At 36.5% G+C, this 20,212-nt stretch overlaps 3 protein-coding genes across 4 annotated transcripts in view; 1 reads left to right on the forward strand and 2 right to left on the reverse strand.

Moving 5' to 3' along the window:
* Positions 1-18,739, reverse strand: part of NBEAL1 (neurobeachin like 1) — a 178,024-nt gene extending 159,285 nt beyond the window's left edge. For both annotated transcript variants that reach the window (XM_073807369.1, XM_033859886.2), the window contains exon 1: positions 18,603-18,739. In XM_073807369.1, coding sequence (XP_073663470.1) covers positions 18,603-18,653 — 51 coding nt within the window. In that variant the 5' untranslated portion in view covers positions 18,654-18,739. The remainder of the gene's footprint in view (positions 1-18,602) is intronic.
* Positions 12,019-12,231, forward strand: LOC117312960 (translation machinery-associated protein 7-like). Its single transcript, XM_033859889.1, has one exon. The coding sequence runs from the start codon at positions 12,019-12,021 to the stop codon at positions 12,181-12,183; it is 165 nt and encodes a 54-aa protein (XP_033715780.1). The 3' UTR covers positions 12,184-12,231.
* The window catches only part of CARF (calcium responsive transcription factor), a 96,623-nt gene continuing 95,116 nt past the window's right edge, over positions 18,706-20,212 (reverse strand). The window contains 1 exon segment of the mRNA XM_073807371.1: positions 18,706-18,879. The gene's annotated coding sequence lies outside the window, so the exon portion shown is untranslated.

Raw genomic sequence — 20,212 nt, forward strand, 5'->3', positions numbered from 1 at the left:
CAATGGCTGTTTTCTCTACCCAGGACACTCTTCCATCAGATAGCTGAATGGCTAATTCCTACATCTTCAAGTCATTCTTTAAATGGCTTATTCTCAATGAGGCCAAATTTTACCACCCTTTCTTAAACCTTCTCACTAACCTTTACCTTCTACCCTATTCTGTTGCCCCACCTCATGGTGCTTTCTCACCTTCTAACATACTGTATAATTTATTTATTTATTAATTTATTATCTGTCATTTCCCCTAGACTGTAGGCTTCACAATTTCAAGGCCTATCTAAGGGCCCACCACAAGTGATTTCTTTTTACTAATGGACACCAAGTGCCTAAAACAGCTCCTGGCATTGACCAGGTGCCCAATGAATTAATGAAAAATATAAAATGCAGAAATAAGATAAAATGGGAGATGGATCATTAACCTAAACATAAAAACTAAAATATCTTCTAAAAGAAAATACAGAATACCTTTGCAGCCTTGGGGTAGACAAAGATTTCTTAGCTAGGACACAAAAATCACAAAGCAAAAAAAGAAAAAAATAATAATTTGTCTTAACCAAAATTTAAAACTTTGATTCATCAGAAGACACCATTAAGAAAATGAAAAGGCAAGCCATATGCCAGCTGAAAATATTCTCAGTACATATATCTGACAAAGGACTTGTACCAAGAATATATAAAGAACTCCTATGAATCAATGTAAATAGGACAACTCAATTTAAAAATGAGCAAAAGGTTCAGACATTTCACAAAAGAAGATACACAAATGGGCAAGTAGCATGCAAAAGCATTCTCAACATTATTAGTTATCGAGGGAAATGCAAATTAAAATGAAATGGAATACCATTACACACCCACTAGAATGGCTAAAATTTAAGACTTTCCATACCAAGTGTTGGTAAAGATGTGGAGTAACTGGAACTCACATTTCTGGTGGGAGTATAAAATGGTATAATCACTTGGAAAACAGTTTGGCAGTTTCTTTTAAACATAAATATACCACATGGCCCAGTCATTCCTCTTAAGAGAAGTGAAAACATATATCCACAAAAACAAGTTGTACAAAAACGTTCATAGAAGATTTATTTTTAATAGCCCCAAAATGGAAACAAACCAAAATTCTATCAACAAGGTTAACTGATGAATTGTGGTATATTCACACAATGGAATTCTGCAATAACAATGAATGAACTGTTGATACGACAATGAACAGAAATTTCAAAAACATGTTGAGCAAAAGACGCCAGGCATTAAGCATATACACTGTGTGATTTCACTTATACAAAGTTCTAGAGCAGGCTATGGTGACAGAAATTAGATCACTGATTGTCTTTCAGAGGACTGACTACAAAGGGGCACAAAGAAAACTTTCCTAGGTAATAGAAATTTTCCATTTGTTTTATTAGGTAGTAGTGACACAAATGTTTGCTTGTATCAAAACTCATCAAATTTGACACTTAAAATCTGTGCATTTTTTTTTAGAAGATGTTGGGGGTAGGAGTTCATTAATTAATTACTTTTGCTGTGTTGGGTCTTCATTTCTGTGCGAAGGCTTTCTCTAGTTGTGGCAAGCGGGGGCCACTCTTCATCGCGGTGCGCAGGCCTCTCACTATCGCGGCCTCTCTTGTTGCGGAGCACAGGCTCCAGATGCGCAGGCTCAGTAGTTGTGGCTCACGGGCCTACTTGCTCCGCGGCATGTGGGATCCTCCCAGACCAGGGCTCGAATCCATGTCCCCTGCATTAGCAGGCAGATTCTCAACCACTGCGCCACCAGGGAAGCCCAAAAATCTGTGCATTTTAAGGTCTGTAAGTTACATCTCAAAGATGATTTGAAAAAAACCATGATTCCTCAGAAATGTCTTTTTAAATATAAATTACATCATTAAAAAAGATGCTCAGGGCTTCCCTGGTGGCGCAGTGGTGGAGAGTCCGCCTGCCGATGCAGGGGACACGGGTTCGTGCCCCGGTCCGGGAGGATCCCACATGCCGCGGAGCGGCTGGGCCCGTGAGCCATGGCCGCTAAGCCTGCGCGTCCGGAGCCAATGATGCTCAAATTTGTTTCCTTCACCTCGTTAACACTTTTTTACTCCAGTCAATTTCAACATGATATCAGGAGTCTTACTTACTCATTAAATATCACTGGTTAGGTACTGCTCTTGGATAAAGGGAACTCAAATAATTTATTTCCCTAAAATAAAAGCATTACACACAAATCAGAATTCCTAACAGAATGTTCCCAGAATATGCAGACTGCTAACCTTTTGTGTATTTATTTTTTCTATTAATATACTGTTCCAAAATCAGATCATAAATTGTTATAATCCACATCATCACTGAGAAGACAGAAATATTTCAGAAAAAGAACTACCTCTTGTGAGAAATTTTCTCAAGGATTTCATTAATTGCTTTTTTCATTTCCAACCAGCACTTCATTCATTCATACATTCATCAGGATAAGACTCCAGAAATACAGGTAGCCGGAGTTTTCCTTATCATGGTTCCTTTCTAATAAAGCAGAGTTTTAATAAACTCTGTAAAAGTTCAGCACAAAACAGTTTATAATGCCATAAAGAATTAATGTATTCCTCCTCATAGTTTATTTAGAAATTCTACCATATCTAGTTCAAAGTCTGAAAGTCAGAGTTACCAAGTGTTTGGTAATTCAGAGTTTGGTAAGTACAGAGTTCTCCTACGAAGTTGAGCAACTAACTATAAAGAAAGAAATGGTACTTAAAGCTGGAAATGTTTTATTTAGTAAGAAGTGAAGCAGTTACATTTTTTTTTGAGATTCTGCAATGTGCAAAGTATTATAGCAGGTATTTAAAAAGTGTACATCATCCCACTTACTCCTTACAACCATCTAGAGGTTTCATTTTCCCCATTTTACAGGTTAGAAAAGCAAAGTTCTAAGGATATATAACTTATCCATAGTCATACAGCTAGTCATCAATAGTGCTGGGATTAAAATGCAAAGATATATGAATCCAACTGTGCTCTTTCTACTACACTACACTACACTGTCTTTGAACTGTGAGCAGGAATAAAATGGAGCTTAGTGGACAAAAAGAGGAAAAGAGGAACTAAGGATCAGTAAACTCAAGGCCATAAACAACTTAACACATAAAACAGCCACATTCCACACAGCCTGAGAAAACCCTTAAGAAGATCTATACTTTACTGCCAAAGGCCATAAAAGGAAAAATGTCCACACACCCAGAAACAATATTAATTAAATCTCAAGCTTAGCCACTTTCATGGTTAAGAGAGCTGGATACAATGAAACACCACAGTAGGGTCTATCTCTCCATTTGTATGATATTTATTAACACAACACACAAATGTATTAAGTACTACAGGAGCACTGAGGCCAGATTACATGGATTCTAACCCCTGCTCTGTCACTTTCTTGAACAAGTCACCCTATGTTTGCACAACAGTTTCTTCTATAAAAATGAAGATAATGATAGTAGCTTTCTTTACAGGGTTGTGAAAATTAAATAACCTAGTCAAGGGCACATAGTATATGCTAAGTATAATGTTACTTTTTTAAAGTTATTAATTTATTTTTAAATTTATTTATTTATTTACTTATGGCTGCATTGGGTTTTCGTTGCTGCGCATGGTCTTTCTCTAGCTGTGGCGAGCGGGGGCTACTCTTCATTGTGGTGCACAGGCTTCTCACTGCAGTGGCTTCTCTTGTTATGGAGCACAGGCTCTAGGCACACGAGCTTCAGTAGTTGTGGCACACGGGCTCAGCAGTTGTGGCTCGCAGGCTCTAGAGCACAGGCTCAGTAGTTGTGGCGCACAGGCTTAGTTGCTCCACGGCATGTGGGATCTTCCTGGACCAGAGACTGAACCCGTGTCCCCTGCATTGGCAGGCGGATTCTTAACCACTGCACCACCAGGGAAGTCCCTAATGCTATTTTTATAACCTATTATGTGCCTAAATTATGGCTCACTCACAAAACAGGAATGTCCTATGCTACACATACACATTTAAATATTTCATGATCCCCTGTGCCACATGATTTTAACTGTATTCTTTTCCTTTCAAATCTCTGCATTTGCTCTCAGTGTAACTTTGGGGAAGTTACTTCATCTCTCTGATCTGTTCTTGATCTATAAAATGAAGGTAATACTTCCCCTCATAGGGCTGTTGAAAGCACTGAATGAGATAATACATGTAAGGCACTCAGCAATACCTGACATTTAGCAAATGCTCAATAAAATAAGCAATTATAAAATAATTAAAATCAACTTTATTGATCTTGTACTCAAATATTCATCCAATCATCTGCCGTTAAGACAGTCCTTCATTTGGACTGTTATGTAGCTCCCTACAGGTCTCTGTAGCTTCAGTTTCTCTCACCTACACACAGTTACTAATGGGGTTTGTTAAATTTGAATCTAATCATCTTTTCTCTCCTGTCCAAATACTTTCAACGTCCCCCCATTACCAGAGGATGAAGTCTAAACACTTAGATGTGCTGTCCAGTGCAGTGACCACTAGCCGAATGTGATTATTTAAATTACATTAAAGCACAGGAGGCTTTTACCTTCTTATAACATCCACTCCTCCACTGGGAGGCTTTAGTGGGTAAAAGAATTAAGGGATCCATACAATTTCACCTAGTTCTTATGGGCTAGGGTTACAGGTAAGAATGGGGGAAACACCTTACTTCCTCCACACAACGATATTTGGGCTGTAGTATTCTTTCAAGTTTTATAAACTTTTAGATACATACATATATTTCAACCATATGTTGGACAACTTGCAACTTACATATGAGTTGCATTTTAAAAGTTCATTTCAGTCAGTTATATTCATAACATATTTTTAATGTCCTAGCAAAAGAAGATAAATTCCTCCCACAGAAATACTAGGCCAGCCCTCAAGGTTTTCTAATAAAACTCAGCTGCTTCAAAAAACATTTAATAAGTACATGCCAACCATGTACCAACCAGGGACAGTGCTAGACTCTATGGACATGAAGACAAAACATAATCTTATATCAATTATTCCTCAATTAAAAAAAACCATAATCTTGTCCTCAAAGTGCTCTTTTTTCAGTAGGAAAGAAGAGCATAAACAAATATGTGCAAAACATCATGAGAGGTAGAACAGTTGTGAAAAGTATCAAAACAATACAGAGGGAGCTACTGAATCTGTCAAGGTTGGAGGTAACTGAGTAATAAAAATACTCAAAAGTTTTCACAAATCGTAAACAGATATTCTCAAGGAGAGAGGAGGGGAGAGGGGAATTCCAGACAGATAGAAAATAGCAAGATATGCTCAAAGGATGTACAATATTTGGTATTGTCCCACCATGGAAAGAACAGGAAGCAGTGGGACAGGTGCATAGAATTATAAGACTGGAGAAGTCACCATTTCCTAAGCAAGTACTTAACAATACTGTCGGTTTCGATGAGAACAGATACAATTTGAAAAGTTTAAAAAAAAAGAAAAAGGAAAGATGGCTATGTTTAATCAAGTTAGAGAAGCACTAGTTAAGCAAAATTAAGCAAGACTTTTAACAATACATTATCTTTAAGATGACATATGCAGGACTTCCCTGGTGGCGCACTGGTTAAGACTCCACACTCCCAATGCAGGGGGCCCGGGTTCCATTCCCTGGTCAGGGAACTGCAGCAACTAAGAGTTCGCATGCCACAACTAAGGAGCCCACCTGCCGCAACTAAGGAGCCCACGAGCCGCAACTAAGGCCCAGTGCAACCAAATAAGTAAATAAATAAATTTTAAAAAGATGAACTATGCCTTATGAACGCCATTGGAAGGGGTGAATATAATATGAAATTTCTGAAACTCATACAACCACAAACCTTATCTTCCTGACTCAATTTCATTAATTTTATCAAAGAACCAACTTTTTATTTGGTTGATCCTTTCTATTATGTTTATTATTAATTTCTGCTCTTTCCAAAAGCATTTTATTAAATGAAATCACAAACATACAAAAAAGGTGGAGAGAATGGTATGACTCAGTTTCAACAACTTTCAAATCATGCGTAACCAATCTTCTTTCACCTATAGCCCCATCCTCTAATGTTACTTTTAAGCAAACCCAGATATCATATTTCATCCAAATATTTCAATGTATATCCATAAAAGGTATCTTTTAAAATATGACATTATCATATCTAAAAAAATTAGTTCTTTAATATCAGTTGATGTTCAAATTTTCCTGACTTGCTCACAAAAGCCTTTTTTAGATTTTTCTCTTTTTTTTGATGTAGACCAGTTTTAAAGTCTTTATTGAATTTGTTACAATATTGCTTCTGTTTTATGTTTTGGTTTTTTGGCCTCGAGGCATGTGGGATCTTAGCTCCCCAACCAGGGATTGAACCCGCACCCCCTGCATTGAAAGGCAAAGTCTTAACCACTGGACCACCAAGGGAAGTCCCACAAATGCCTTTTTTAACCGATAAGATCAGGACCCAAATAAAGTCTATAAATTGCAAACTGTTGGTATATCTTTTAAGTCTTTTTAAACCTGTAGGTTTCTATTACATTTCTTTTTCTTTTTTTTTTTTGCCCTAATTTATTTGTTGAAGACACTGGGCCATTTGTCATTTAGTATTTCTCGCATTAGGGATTTTGCTGACTGCACATCTTTATGTCATTTAACATGTTCCTCAGTCCTCTGTATTTCCTGCGAAGTAGTAGATCTACAGACTGTCAGATTTAGAGATTTTTTTTTTCCCCAAAAAAACACAACATAGGTGGTGTTATACATGTCCTTCAAAAGATAAATTTCTAGTTATCTCTTACATGATGTTAGAAGCTACCTATTATCTTTTCCTAGATCCAATATTTTATTATGAGTAATTTCTGTAATAAACCTTATAATTTCCTTATACCACCATGACTACTAGAAAGATTTGCAGAAGGAAGAGCTATTAATTTATTTTCAAACTCACTTCCAGATTCTTAATTAAAATTATATCCAGATACAGATTGTATTTATGTCATTCATCCCAAGCTGTTAAATAATGAATAATTTTTATTAAAATTAAACATTCCGTGATACATGTCAACCTTCTTATGTACACTTCCTTCAACAACTGAAAAATAATAAATTTCAGAATTTTTACATCAAAGAAAAAAAGCCCTCACAATTTCCTTCACTCTACTTTGGGCCTATTCTGTTCTTTCCTTGTCTTCTTGAAATGGATGATATATTAATAATATATTCCTACATAACAAATTAAATTTAGGAGCTTGAACAACAAATATCATCTCAGTTTTTCAGGGCCAAGAATTCAAAAACAGCTTAGGTGGGTGGCTGTGGCTCAGCATTTCTCACAAACCTGTAATGAAGACGGAAACTAGGGCTGCAGTCATAGCAAAGCTTGACTGGGCTGAAGGAACTTTCAACTTCACTCACGTGGTGGTTGGCAAGGTTTCAGTTGTCCGCAACATGGGCTTCTCCATAGGGCTGCACACAACATAGCAGCTTGCTTCCCCCAGAGCGAATGATCCAAGGAAAAAAAGAGTAACTGAGATGGAAACAACAGTGTCTTTTCTAATTTCGGAAATGACATACCATCAGTTTTGCCAAATTCTACTGCTCACAGACAAACCCTGATACAATGTAGGAGAGGACTATAAAAGGGTGTGAATACCAGGAGGTAGGGATCTTGAAGGCTGGCTACCACAAATGACTAGTTCATTTATTTTTAGCCTCTTTCTCTAACACATTTATAGCCATAAATCTTCCTAAGTAATGCTATAGGCACCCCCCATTTAGAAGCTCTAAAATGCTTACTTTTATCATTCAGTTCCACCTCCCCGAAATTCTAATTTTCCTTCATTACTTGTTCTTTAATCAAAGGTTTGTTTTCAAGTGTAGTTCATGACTTTTTTTTTTGCTATTTCTTCCTTAGCAACATTTCTTCCTTAACTACATTCGTGTCAGAAAACATACTCTATTTCAATCATCTGAAATTTGTTGAAACTCGCTTTAAGGTCTGTCATATCATCATTTTTGTAAATATGTGTGCTTGAAAGGAATGTATGGGTGTTGTTCTACATAAATCCCTTTTTAAATTTGTCGATCCTATTGATTAAATCTTCTGTATCTTTACTGATTTTTTTCTTTGGTCTGTTCATTCTACCAATTACTGAGAAAAAAATACTAAAATATGATAAATTGAATTGAAAAACTGCCATGATTGTCATATGTTCATTTCTCTGTAGTTCTGTCAATGCTTGTTTCAGAGACTAGGTTATGAGGTACACACAAATTTAAAACTGTTATATTTTCCTGATGAACTGTTGTTTTGCTGAAAATGACTTTACTTCACTTTCCTCTTTGAAAAAATGTCACTTGGTTGGAAATTCTACATTAGTATTTTCTTTAAAGATATCAATCCATTATTCTTTCCCTTCCATCATTATTACTGAAAAATCAGCTATTAATGTGTAATCCCTTTGAAGATAATCTTTTTTTCCTCTGGCAGCTTTTCAGAATTTTCTCTTTCCCTTTGGTTTTCTGCAAAACCACTGTGGTTTCACTATGATGAATCTTGGTATGGAATTTGTTTTATTTTTTCTCCTTGAGTTTTACTAGACTTTCATCAATCCTGGAAAGCTCTCACCTGCAATCTCTTCAAATATTATCATTTGTTTCATGCTTTCTTTACTCTCCTTTCCAGAGTCCAATTAAATATGTGTTAAATGTTTTCATACTATCCTTCAGAACCTTCCATATTTTCCAACTCTTTGACTTCCTAGGATATATTTTAAAAGAATTCTTATGACCTCCCTTCCAACTCTCTAATTCTCTTCAGCTATCTAAACTCATATCCAATTTATTGGTTTTTAAATATCATTATTGGGATTTCTTTCCTATTTCTAGACATCCTTTTTTACAACTGCTTTTTATACCATATTTCTCTGATTCTAAGACATATAATTTTTTACATTTTGGGATCTTTGAAATCAAAATGCATCTTACAATTGCTGTCAGAAAGGCTGCTGTTACATTTGTCACTGCCTGTGCAAACCTGGTAACAGGTGTTCATGGTGATGTCCTTTTGCTAGATTTATGTGCACAGCTGGTACTCCAACATGTTGAGATTACCTGCTGTTCAAAATGTCTTCAAAATATTATACTAAATTAATCAGTAAAATGAAGTTATTGTGTACACAGACAGGCATGAAAACAGAGCAACAGGGTATAATTTGACATTAATGATGAAAATCTATACTAAGATTGTTTTTCCTTTGTACTTTTGTTCATGCCTTATATGTGTCTGGAGCACCCTCTGTGACTATTAAACTATTAATTCTTTAAAACCTCAATCAAATGCTACCTCTTCAACTAAGCAATAGCTGATGACTTCATTCATCCTCCCTTAGGTCCCACATCCCACAATCTAAGTGGGAAACTGACTCTAGTTGGAAAAGCATGACCTCAGATGAACTCACAGTCAATTAACCAGATGAAAGTTATAAAATTTTGATGGAAATTCTGATAAAAACCAGTCACATCCAGGAAAGATTTGGAAACCATTTTAACACAAAGAAAAGAAGCAATATTCTAATAGAGGCCTGTGCATAAAAATAGGCTTAGAATACACCAACCCCTAATGACAAAGATTTTTTTACTTTAGGTATTTCTTAAATTTTAAGTAATTATTCATTCAGATAACTATTTTAATGAAGTTTTACATTTGATCAATAGAGTATAGAGAATTCTCAGTTAAAATTAGCAAGGCTTGAAAAGACCAACATCTAGAGTATTGGAATGTTAGGTGTAATATGTCCTGTTGCTTTTTGTGTTCATCTTGGAGTTTCACACATAGTTAACAGGTAAAGAAATTTCTGCTTCAAGTGTTTTTGGGAAGTCAGTCAAGTGATCATGTAGCACTGCGGTGCAGGATGTCAATAACTGGGAAGGTTGTGCATATATGGGGACAGGGGGTACACAGGAACCTCCTGTACTTTCTGTTCAATTTTGCTGTGAACCTAAAACTTCTCTAAAAATATAGTTTATTAATTTTTTTTAAATGACGAAATTTTTTAAAAGAGGAAAAATATTTAATTCAAGGGATAAAATGACAGTAAGTAACATGTACATACAGTAGGCATCCAATAAAAACTAGCTAAATTGGACTAAAATAAATTCCTTAGAAAGGAAAAGCATATCACTATGTATGCATTAATTAAATATAACATTGACACTTTTTAAATGGGACTTATAAGTTTAAAACAATATTCAAGTTTCATATCAGATGGAAGTTTTTCAAATTTGATATCCTAATGATTTGTAGTAGTAAACGTAACTAATTTACACAGATTTTTCAATCACATGCATAAAAGTACTTTAACTAAAAATCTCTGAATAATGAAATTTTTACTTTCTTTTGCATATCTGTATTTTCTAAATTTTCTACAGTTAACTTGTATACCTTAAATTTAAAATTTTTTAAAGCTTGTTATAAAAGTAAAACATCTTTACTACTTTTTCTTAGAGCATAAATCTAAATTAGAAAGTCTATATATTGTCATGATTCAAATGAGGTTCATTCATTACAAAATGAAATTTTGTATTTTAAAACTTAGTTAAATGTTACATTTTGACAAAAATCATAAGTCAAAATTATTCAGTAAAAAAGTATAAACCCACCTCACAATGACACCATAAATTGAAATAGTACATATCTTTCCTACTATTCTAAAGTTTATTGTCAGGAAAGATCATGTAGTAGTTAAATTAAAGGCATCAAACAAAACCACTGGGGTTTTTTTAGAGACAAACTGTTTTGAAATGCTTGAATGACTTTTGTGTGAAATGCATGGATCAGTTAATGCTTTGGTTCAACCAAAGAATAATTTTATCAGTTTAAATCTAAGTCACAAGACATAAATTAAAAGAAAATGCTGATATTCCTTAGATATAGTTAAGAATAAGTTTGAAAGGTCCTTGGCCAGATAAGCACAAAAATCAAGAGTAAACATTTTAAAACTTTAATAGCAGTTTGTCAGTGATTTTAAGTCTGTTGAATTCAATTTAAAAATAAAATGGGGGCTTGTATTTTTAACATCTTTTTTCCCCACTCTTTTTAGAACTACTTTGCTAAAGCCACCAATTAATCTCTTAACTGGAATCCAATACACACTCCATAATGCTTTTCTTCAAAGCTATGTTGAATTTGACATCCCTCTACTTTCTGAGGCAACCACTCACTCCTGGCTCTCCTCCCATTCAAACTCCTGACTCTTCTTCCTCTATCCTCCTCTTAAAAGATAATATTCTTCAGGACTCCCTGACTTTTGAACCTCTTCCCTTCTTACTCTCATGTAACTCTTCAATAATTGCCAGTATGACAACTCTCAAATCTTTATTTCCAGCACAGACGGCCTTCTGAACTCCATTTCGTGGGGTGTTTCTCTACCTAGATATCCCCCAGGCACTGCAAACTCACATGTTTACCTGAAAACCTGGTGAACTTGCACTAGCTAACTTGGTGAATGGGATGACCTAGTACAAGTCTGCAAAACCGAAAAACCTGAAAATTATTTTAGGCTCTTCCTTTTCCCTCTTCCTCCACACCTACACATTGAAGGGCTATCAATTCAACCTTCTACCAGGGAAATTTAAATTTTGATATTCAAAAGGAAAGAATAATAAAAAAATTGTCATGCATCTTAACAACTTTTTAGAGTAGTGCATAAGCTCCTCAAGTCAAACCACAAAAGTAGTAATATTCCTTTCCTAAGGGCAAATCTCACATCTATTGACAAAAAATACTCATTTCTTGCTTTCTTTCACATCTAACTTCCTAAAATGAACATGTAATTGGTAACCAATACTACTAAGCTGATGATTTTGTTTTGTTTTGCCTTAGAGTCAAACAACATTACTTTCTTTATATACAAAGTCATTATTAAGCCAGAGTAAATTGAGAGCTATTTCTATCTACACTTTGCACATATCAGAGACTTATTAAAAATGGGTTGCGGTGGCAGGGATGGGGGAAAGGGCAGCAGGCACCATGTCGGGCCGCGAAGGTGGCAAGAAGAAGCACCTGAAGCAGCCCAAGAAGCAAGCCAAGGATATGGATGAGGAAGATAAGGCATTCAAGCAGAAACAGAAGGAAGAGCACAAGAAACTTGAGCTAAAGGCGAAGGCCGTAGGGAAAGGTCACAGGTGGAATTAACAAATCTGGCAAAAAGTAAGCTGCTCCTTGTGCCTGAAGCAATGATGATCCTTAATTCCATTCCTGTTTAAACATCTGGATTAAACATCTGGATTCCCTGCCATAACATCTGTTGCTACCCATAGCTAGAATAAGTGTTGTCTTGGAACCTAATGCACATTTAAGAATAAACTTTTGTAAAAAAAAAAACAAAAAAAAACCATACAGTGGCTCATCTTGTCTTTAGTTCCTCTCAGCCATTTCTACCTCAGCTATGAGATCCACATAAACCCAGCCCAGAATCCTGCCAATCCTGTGTCCTTAAGCCCCTGTCCTATCCTGAATTCTGTACCACCTGGAATTAAACCAACTCATTTGAAATGAAAAAAAAAAAAAGGGCTAAATTACAAGGGTTGATGTATATTGGTACGCCTTGCCAAATGTTTCACTTACAATTACAACCAAAATTGTATAAATAAATTACAATTTCCTCATTAGAAGAATATTCATTCATCCGTTTTTTTTCCAAATCTATATATAAAAAGACATACATGCCTTTTTATCTGAATAAAACACCTATAAGTTCTGTTTTCCTTATGAAGCAAAACTTTTATTCTGAAAAGGAAGTTTACTCTGAGCTCATTGCAAAACTATCTATTTCAGTCATATTCCAGATTTAGCAGGACAAAGGGCAACAGCAGGAAATGGAGCATCACCAAGATCCAAAACAAACTAGGTTTAGAGTAAAAAAAAAAAAATCCCAAATCATTACTGGGATAATTAAGCGCTATGCTTGAAGGCAAAAATAAATAGATTAAAAATTAAGATGGGAGGACTTCCCTGGTGGCACAGTGGTTAAGAATCCTCCTGCCAATGCAGGGGACACAGGTCTGAGCCCTGGTCCAGGAAGATCCCACATGCCGCGCAACAACTAAGCCCGTGCGCCACAACTACTGAGCCTGTGCTCTAGAGACCACGAGCCATAACTACTGAGCCCACGTGCCACAACTACTGAAGCCTGCACACGTAGAGCCCGTGCTCTGCAACAGAAACCACTGCAATGAGAAGCCTGCACACTTCAACGAAGAGTAGCCCCCACTCACTGCAACTAGAGAAAGCCTGTGTGCAGCAACAAAGACGCAACGCAGCCAAAAATTAATTAATTTAAAAATAAAATAAAAATTAAGACGTTCATGAGCACCGCTTCATCACTACTGGTAAAAAGACAAGAGAGTATTTCCCACTATCATTATACCATATAAAGACAAAATAGAAGTAATCTTGATACACATACTCTCATGCTCATATACATATTCTTTACATGCTAATAAAGATTACATTTTTATATTTCTTAGCTTACCCTTACAGTGCATTTAAATACAGTCAATTCATTTTGTTCTCAACAACTTTGAAAGATACGCAAAATAATTATTTTTTCCATTTGAAACATGAAAAAACTGAAACATAAAGAAACTAGGTAACCTGTCTTTGGGTCCTTAAAATCAGAAACAGAATTGGGACTAAATCTTGGCTCTAATTCTGAAGTTTCACAAAATTTTCCAGTGTAAATTGAATCTCAAAAAAAAAACAGCTAGTGACAAAAATGAACCATGAATTTCAACCCACATTGCCACATTTCAAAATGTCATGTTTTTACTCACTTTGTATCTTTTTACTGAGTTAATGCAGTTGATACTTTCCATTACACAGAACAAAAATGAATTAATCTTATCAAAGAATTTGAGGACTCAGTTTCTTCTGCATATTTCGGTGACCAACTGTAGCACTACCAAAAGGCTAAATGTTGAACAGAAATATATCCTTATGCCTATCTAAGGGGAGCACTTGAGACAGGGATACGTACGTATCTGTTCTATTCAACATATGAATTCCAAAAAGTTGTATGATAATGTAGAAACCAAAACTGTTTTCAGTGCCATCTCTCTTACCACAAGCACATTAAGAAATAATGTCAAAAGAAACAGGGAATTACATGGTGCCTAACACAGACAATATAAACTAAAATCTTTAGATATTAAAAAATAAAGTTACCTTCTACACTTGAGAAAAGTATGCTCAGATGAGAAGTAGTTAACTACTGTACTAAAATCCAGATACAAAATTAAACCTGTTTCCAAGTTAATGTTTAACTTATAAGAGCTATATGAAATGCACTGTTGATGAAATCCTTGACCCTAGGTGGGGATGACTGTTTGGAGGCAAGAAAAATTCAGACTACATAACTTAAATTAGTAGCCTAATACATTAGTGAAAGACCCTGTATAGAGCAGGAATGCTGGGTAATCAGAAATCATCCTGCCTCTATTATGTAATAACAACTACATGAGATTAATAAATAACCTACTAGGAAGATGCATGTTCTTAACAATGCAATTAAATCCTATTCCTAGAAAGTGAAAAGTTAGACCTGAAAACTTTGGTTAAAAAAACTGCAAGAAAAAAAAAAAAAAAACTGCAAAGCTTTTTACCCAAATTCTTTTGAAATATTGCATTTAATATATGGGGACCCATCTGGTAAACTCTGAAACCAGGAATTTATTTTAATTCTACTTTAAAAACTTTAATCACTAGTATTTAAGCTTGCAACTAAACCCAGACTAATGGGAAAAAGACATATTTCTATATCTCCTTAGTATTCCTTTGACCCAACAGTATTATCTAAGGGTTATTTCTGATACAGTCCTATTTAAATACCTACTGAACTTTCATAATGCTCAATGGCAACCTTTAAAACATCACTTTACATAGAACTCTATGATGGCACCTTAATATTCATCTATTGCTAACACACTGTGGAATACACGTGCCGAGGTTAGCACTGTAACAAATACAAAAGATGTCTTAACCATACATATTGCCCTGAAACAGATCTTCATAAATCTTCAAAGTCGTCTTCTTTAATCAGGTATGTATACAGTGTTTGATATGAATAGCATACCAAACAGGGCAGCACAATAATAGACAATGTTTAAATTTTAATCATTAAGGATGAACTTGATACTCAAGAAAAATAACTGGTCACCTTTGGAGGATGCTAGCAATCAAGTCATTATTCTGGAAACAAACAGAAAGAATCAAAGTTTAGGGCTTCCCCTGTGGCGCAGTGGTTGAGAATTTGCCTGCTAATGCAGGGGACACAGGTTCGAGCCCTGGTCTGGGAAGATCCCACATGCCGCAGAGCAACTAGGCCCGTGAGCCACAACTACTGAGCCTGCGCGTCTGGAGCCTGTGCTCCGCAACAAGAGAGGCCGCGATAGTGAGAGGCCCGCGCACCGTGATGAAGAGTGGCCCCTGCTTGCCATAACTAGAGAAAGCCCTCGCACAGAAACGAAGACCCAACACAGCCAAAAATAAAAAATAAATTAATTAAAAATAAGGCTCAACATTAAAAAAAAGAATCAAAGTTTATTTTGCCTGCCTTCCCTTTAAGGAACTGTCATCAAATAACTGATGAGGAGACATTTCTCTATATATGTTCTACTCATAAATATCACAGTTTTGCAAACTCCTAAAGACATAATTAATGCATACAGGCAAAAGTCACTGATGGCCGAGACACTCATTAATTATTCTAGCCTCCAGCTGCCAAGCAGGATGTGAATCAATCAAGTCTCTAGATCTGCCAGTTTGCAGACACCAATAGAAGTAACAATTAAAATCAAGAGAATTCAACCAGCAAAACCCAGACTGAGGAAATTCTCATGTCAAAATCTGGTTTCTTCAACAAATAAATAGAAGGGATAAAAAGTGTGGTGAGGAGGAACCCATAGATTAAAAGACTTAACAGACAAATTTTCAGCAAAATACAACATGTATGTTTTGTTTAAATATTGTGTCAACCAAACAGTAGCAAAATAAGAACATTTATGAAGCTACCAGGAAAGTTTGAAGACCAACCAGATATTTGATGGTTTAAAGAATTATATTGAGATTATGTTTTTAAGAGGAGTTCTTATAATATAGATATATTTTAAAATATTTATGGATAAGATATGTTGTCTGGGATTTGCTTTAAAATAATTCAGGGGTAGACGGAAGGGTAGTGGAGGGTTCTACATGAAACATCACTGAATATGAACGGATAGCTACTGAAGCACAGTAACAGATACAAAGGATTCAGTACAGTATCCTCTCTATTGGTGCCTGTTTGAAATTTTTCACAATAAAAGCTTTAAAAAGAAAGATGAACTAAAAAGTTCTATATGATAATCCATAGAATAAGGACAAAAAAGCTCCACGTCCCTCAGAGGTCAAAATAAATGAAAATCTTATGGTAAGTTAGACAAGAATTCTCCTTGTATACACACTACTACTTGACAAATAAGAAAACTGAGACCCAAAGAGATAAGTCTTGCTCAAGGTCAAAAAACAAAGCAGCAACAAAGCCAAAACTAGACTGCACAATTGCAAGCCCAAAAAGAGATCTTAGTTGGAGGTAAGTTAAGAGAAGATCTGAGCAGTCCTGAAGTAGTCTGAAAGCCTGTCAAAGGTACAAAAAAAAAAGTCTTAAAAGTTAGGAGAAAAAAAGAAAGTCAGGTGGTTTGAAGGGTTATATGCTAGAGTGACAGCAATAAAGCTAGAGAGAAAGTACTATAGAGAACCAGGTATTTGGTAATCATTCTCACTAGGGAAAAGAAGTGTTAAATCTATGATGCATATTTGGAAGCTACTTGAATTCAAGGTATCGGAAGAAAAGAAAGTTGTTGTCTAGCTTACAAGTAGCTTATTCATGAACTGGTGAAACATAAAATCATTATCTTAAATAATGATTTTTTTGAAAACCGTTGAAAAAAATTTTAATCTTATTAAGTGCACAAGTGATTTAAATCTTAAACATAAAAATGTGATTTATCTTCCTGTCCAAGAATAGGCTTCAAAATTTGACCATGAAGGTCCTTCATTATTTACTCAGACATTCTCATAAAAGAGTAAGGATTCACTTTTATGTTAAGTCATTAAGAACAAAATTCTGTGTTTGTCGAACAAACTACACTATCTTTTCAATAAGCACAGTGTCGCCTGAATAAAACATGAACTCGACCTAGAAACAATATAACTAATTAATAAGGCAGTGTAACCCCATTTACTTTTTGTCATTCTGAAAATGTAAAATCTAGTAAGTTTGATGGATTTTTTAAAAAATAATTTTCAAACGAGTACTGGGCATGCATACTAAAATGCATTTTAATTTTTGGCTGACATGTGTTAGTGACTGTTTTCAAGTCACTAAGAATTGGATCCCTTTTTTATTGGAAGAGTGGTCTATTTTTAAAAAGACATTTCTGGCATTAAATTACACAAGACTAAAAGCTATTTTAAAAATTCATATTAAATATTTCAAAGTATATGTCCTTCAGTAACTATAAAAAATACCAAACCAGGAAGTCATAGAAAATTCCAGTGTGAGCTCTAATATTTAATATTAAGATAACTGAGATCATCTGTTAAAGAATAACTTCAAAGAACTTTTAGTTCTTTAAAAAGCTGAAAGTATAGAAAGGGAGCCCTACAGGATAATGCAGAAACGGAAGCTGAGACTTGAGAACTTCACCACGCAGACCTAAAGTAACTTAAGGAGTAAGTTAGAGATGTTACTCTGACCCTTGCCAGTATCTTCAAAGTAGTAATATAGCTCCTAACTTGAAAAACATATTTTTAAGTAGTACCCTTCTTCTCCAATAACCTAAAATCAAAGCTAACATGTAAAAATTCACATACAGACGAATGGAGAAAAACTTATTTTTGAATGACAAAGAAAAAATAATGAGCAGTCATAATGGATAAGAGCATGGACTTGAATCAGGCAGTTGTGAGTTCCCGGCTATATACCGAAGCAGAAGGGGCTCCTTCTCACTAACCCCTTTAAACTCTGCATCAGTTTTTCTCATCAGTAAAAAGGATAATTACAGATACCCATCTCACAGGATTGTTGTGAGGATCAAGAAAGACAATGCTTATAAGGTGCTAATATCAGGGTAACCTTACAGTAACCACCTCAAATCAATAGCATTTTTATATAATAATCTTTTAATTTAAAAGATTATGAGAAAAATGCTTAATGCTCTTCTCATTAAAATATCTCTATCTGTACTCCCACTTGTGGGAGAAAAAAAAAGCACAAACAAAAATACAAATGTTTTATTTTTCTCAAAGGTCATACTTTTACTTATATAATTTTAGGATCCATGAATACAAATATCATATTAAAACCACATCCTACAGCTTTTAAGAGCATGCCAATATTGTGTATGTGTTCAAATGTGAAAAACTGGAAAACAGAAAATCCTGTGTTTTTAAATTTGGGGTCATTACTATGAATAAATATGCTATTATCCATTAAATAAAGCGCTAATAAGGCCAGTCACAAAATTTTATAACAAAGTATTTTAAAACTCAGAAATAAAAAGGAAAGCAGTTACCTTCGCACAATAAAGCATCCAAAGTTCAAAGAGTCTCTCTCTGGATGCCATTCTGGCTTTCACTCTGGCACTTTAATTTTTCCTCAAAAAAAAAAAGTTCAAGACCACAGCATGTTCATTTTATTTTCCAAGTTTTTCAGCCGTTACAGTAAAGCTCAAAGCAGTAGGGAAAACAAAAAGAAGTGAAACAAATGGACTGTCTTCTGGTCAATAAAATTCAGTTTCAGCAGTTACTCCAACCTATCTTCATCAGTGGTCGTTGGGCAATTAGATAAATCTGTGAAAGAGAAAAATATGCAAGGATTTGCTTTAAAAAGAGGCCATGTTAATAATTATAGGTTTATCAGAACTAGAGATTTATCTACCTCATTTCCCACCAACAACCGGCTAAGCATTTAAAACTGATTGGATTTCATAGAAACTTGTGGTTCAGGAAAACATCACAGCTAATACAATATATCACATCAACACAAAGTCAGAATCCTCTTGGGCAGAACTCAAAGATAAGTACTCATAACAAAAAATGTGTCCAATGATAATAAACAGAAAAAACGCCGTTCCCATTCATACATTTTCTATAAACATAGAAAAAGTACACTTACTACTGACATATTTCAAAGACACAGAATCCCTCAGAATTTTCTAGTCTGCTTCTTCAAACTTGTTGGGAATGTTTGTCGTGTGTTGCAGGGCAGGGCGTGGGGAGGAGGGTGAAGAATTCCTGGTTTGTTTGTTTGGACAATCCTCAGAGAGTGAAAGTCGACCTGCCCACCTGGCCTCTCTACCTCTCCATCCAGTAAGAAGAAAGGAGCACGCACGCACCGGCAAGGAAAACACCCCGAGAAAGCCTCCAAATGTTTTGGGGGACCTTTAAATTTCCTCCTCGCATCCCAAACAACCGAAAGGGAGGCAAACTTAAGACGTGCCAAGCTGCCAAGTGAAGCTTTGGGGAGGGGGAAAGCGAGCTTGGCGTCCCCCGACCCGCTATCCACGCCCTCCCGACCGCACCGGGACACACCCGGGTCAACCTCGCCCCCTCACGGCCGCCCCTCACTCTACGGCGCGTTCACCACCAAGCACCCGGAGCCCTCCCATTTCTGCCACGCGGCCCCGTCTTCTCTACGACCCGCTCCCCATCACCGCTCTCACATTGGACGAATGTGGTGCCGCCGCCGCCGCCAGGCCGACAACTAACTTGCTTCCCTTGCCCTCTTCCCAAGCTCAAGCCCGTATCACCCCGCAGCTAGGCAAGAGGGCGGGAGAGGGAGGCGGGGCGACGACAGCGCGAGGCGGGGCGCGGGGCTGGGAGGAGACAGGGGCGGGGCTGTCCTCACGGCTAATGATTCCGGCCTCTAAGGATTTCCCCGCCCCGGGGCAGTAGCTGCTCATTGGTCGCGAAGGCTGGGAAGGGGCGGGATGGCCTGAAGCCGCGCCCCTGCATACCTGCGCAGTCGCAGGCAACCCGGCTCTTGACGACCCGGCGGTGCGCGGCGGCGCCCGGCGGAGCGCTCTAGTCTTCCCCGAGGTGGCCGCGTAGGAGGACCGACGTGCTTACGTCCACCCACCGCCGCTGCTGCGGACTAGCAGACAGCGTTCGGCTGATGGCGTCA

The sequence above is a fragment of the Tursiops truncatus genome, chromosome 7 (genome assembly GCF_011762595.2).
Source record: "Tursiops truncatus isolate mTurTru1 chromosome 7, mTurTru1.mat.Y, whole genome shotgun sequence".
Taxonomy (NCBI): Eukaryota; Metazoa; Chordata; class Mammalia; order Artiodactyla; family Delphinidae; genus Tursiops; species Tursiops truncatus.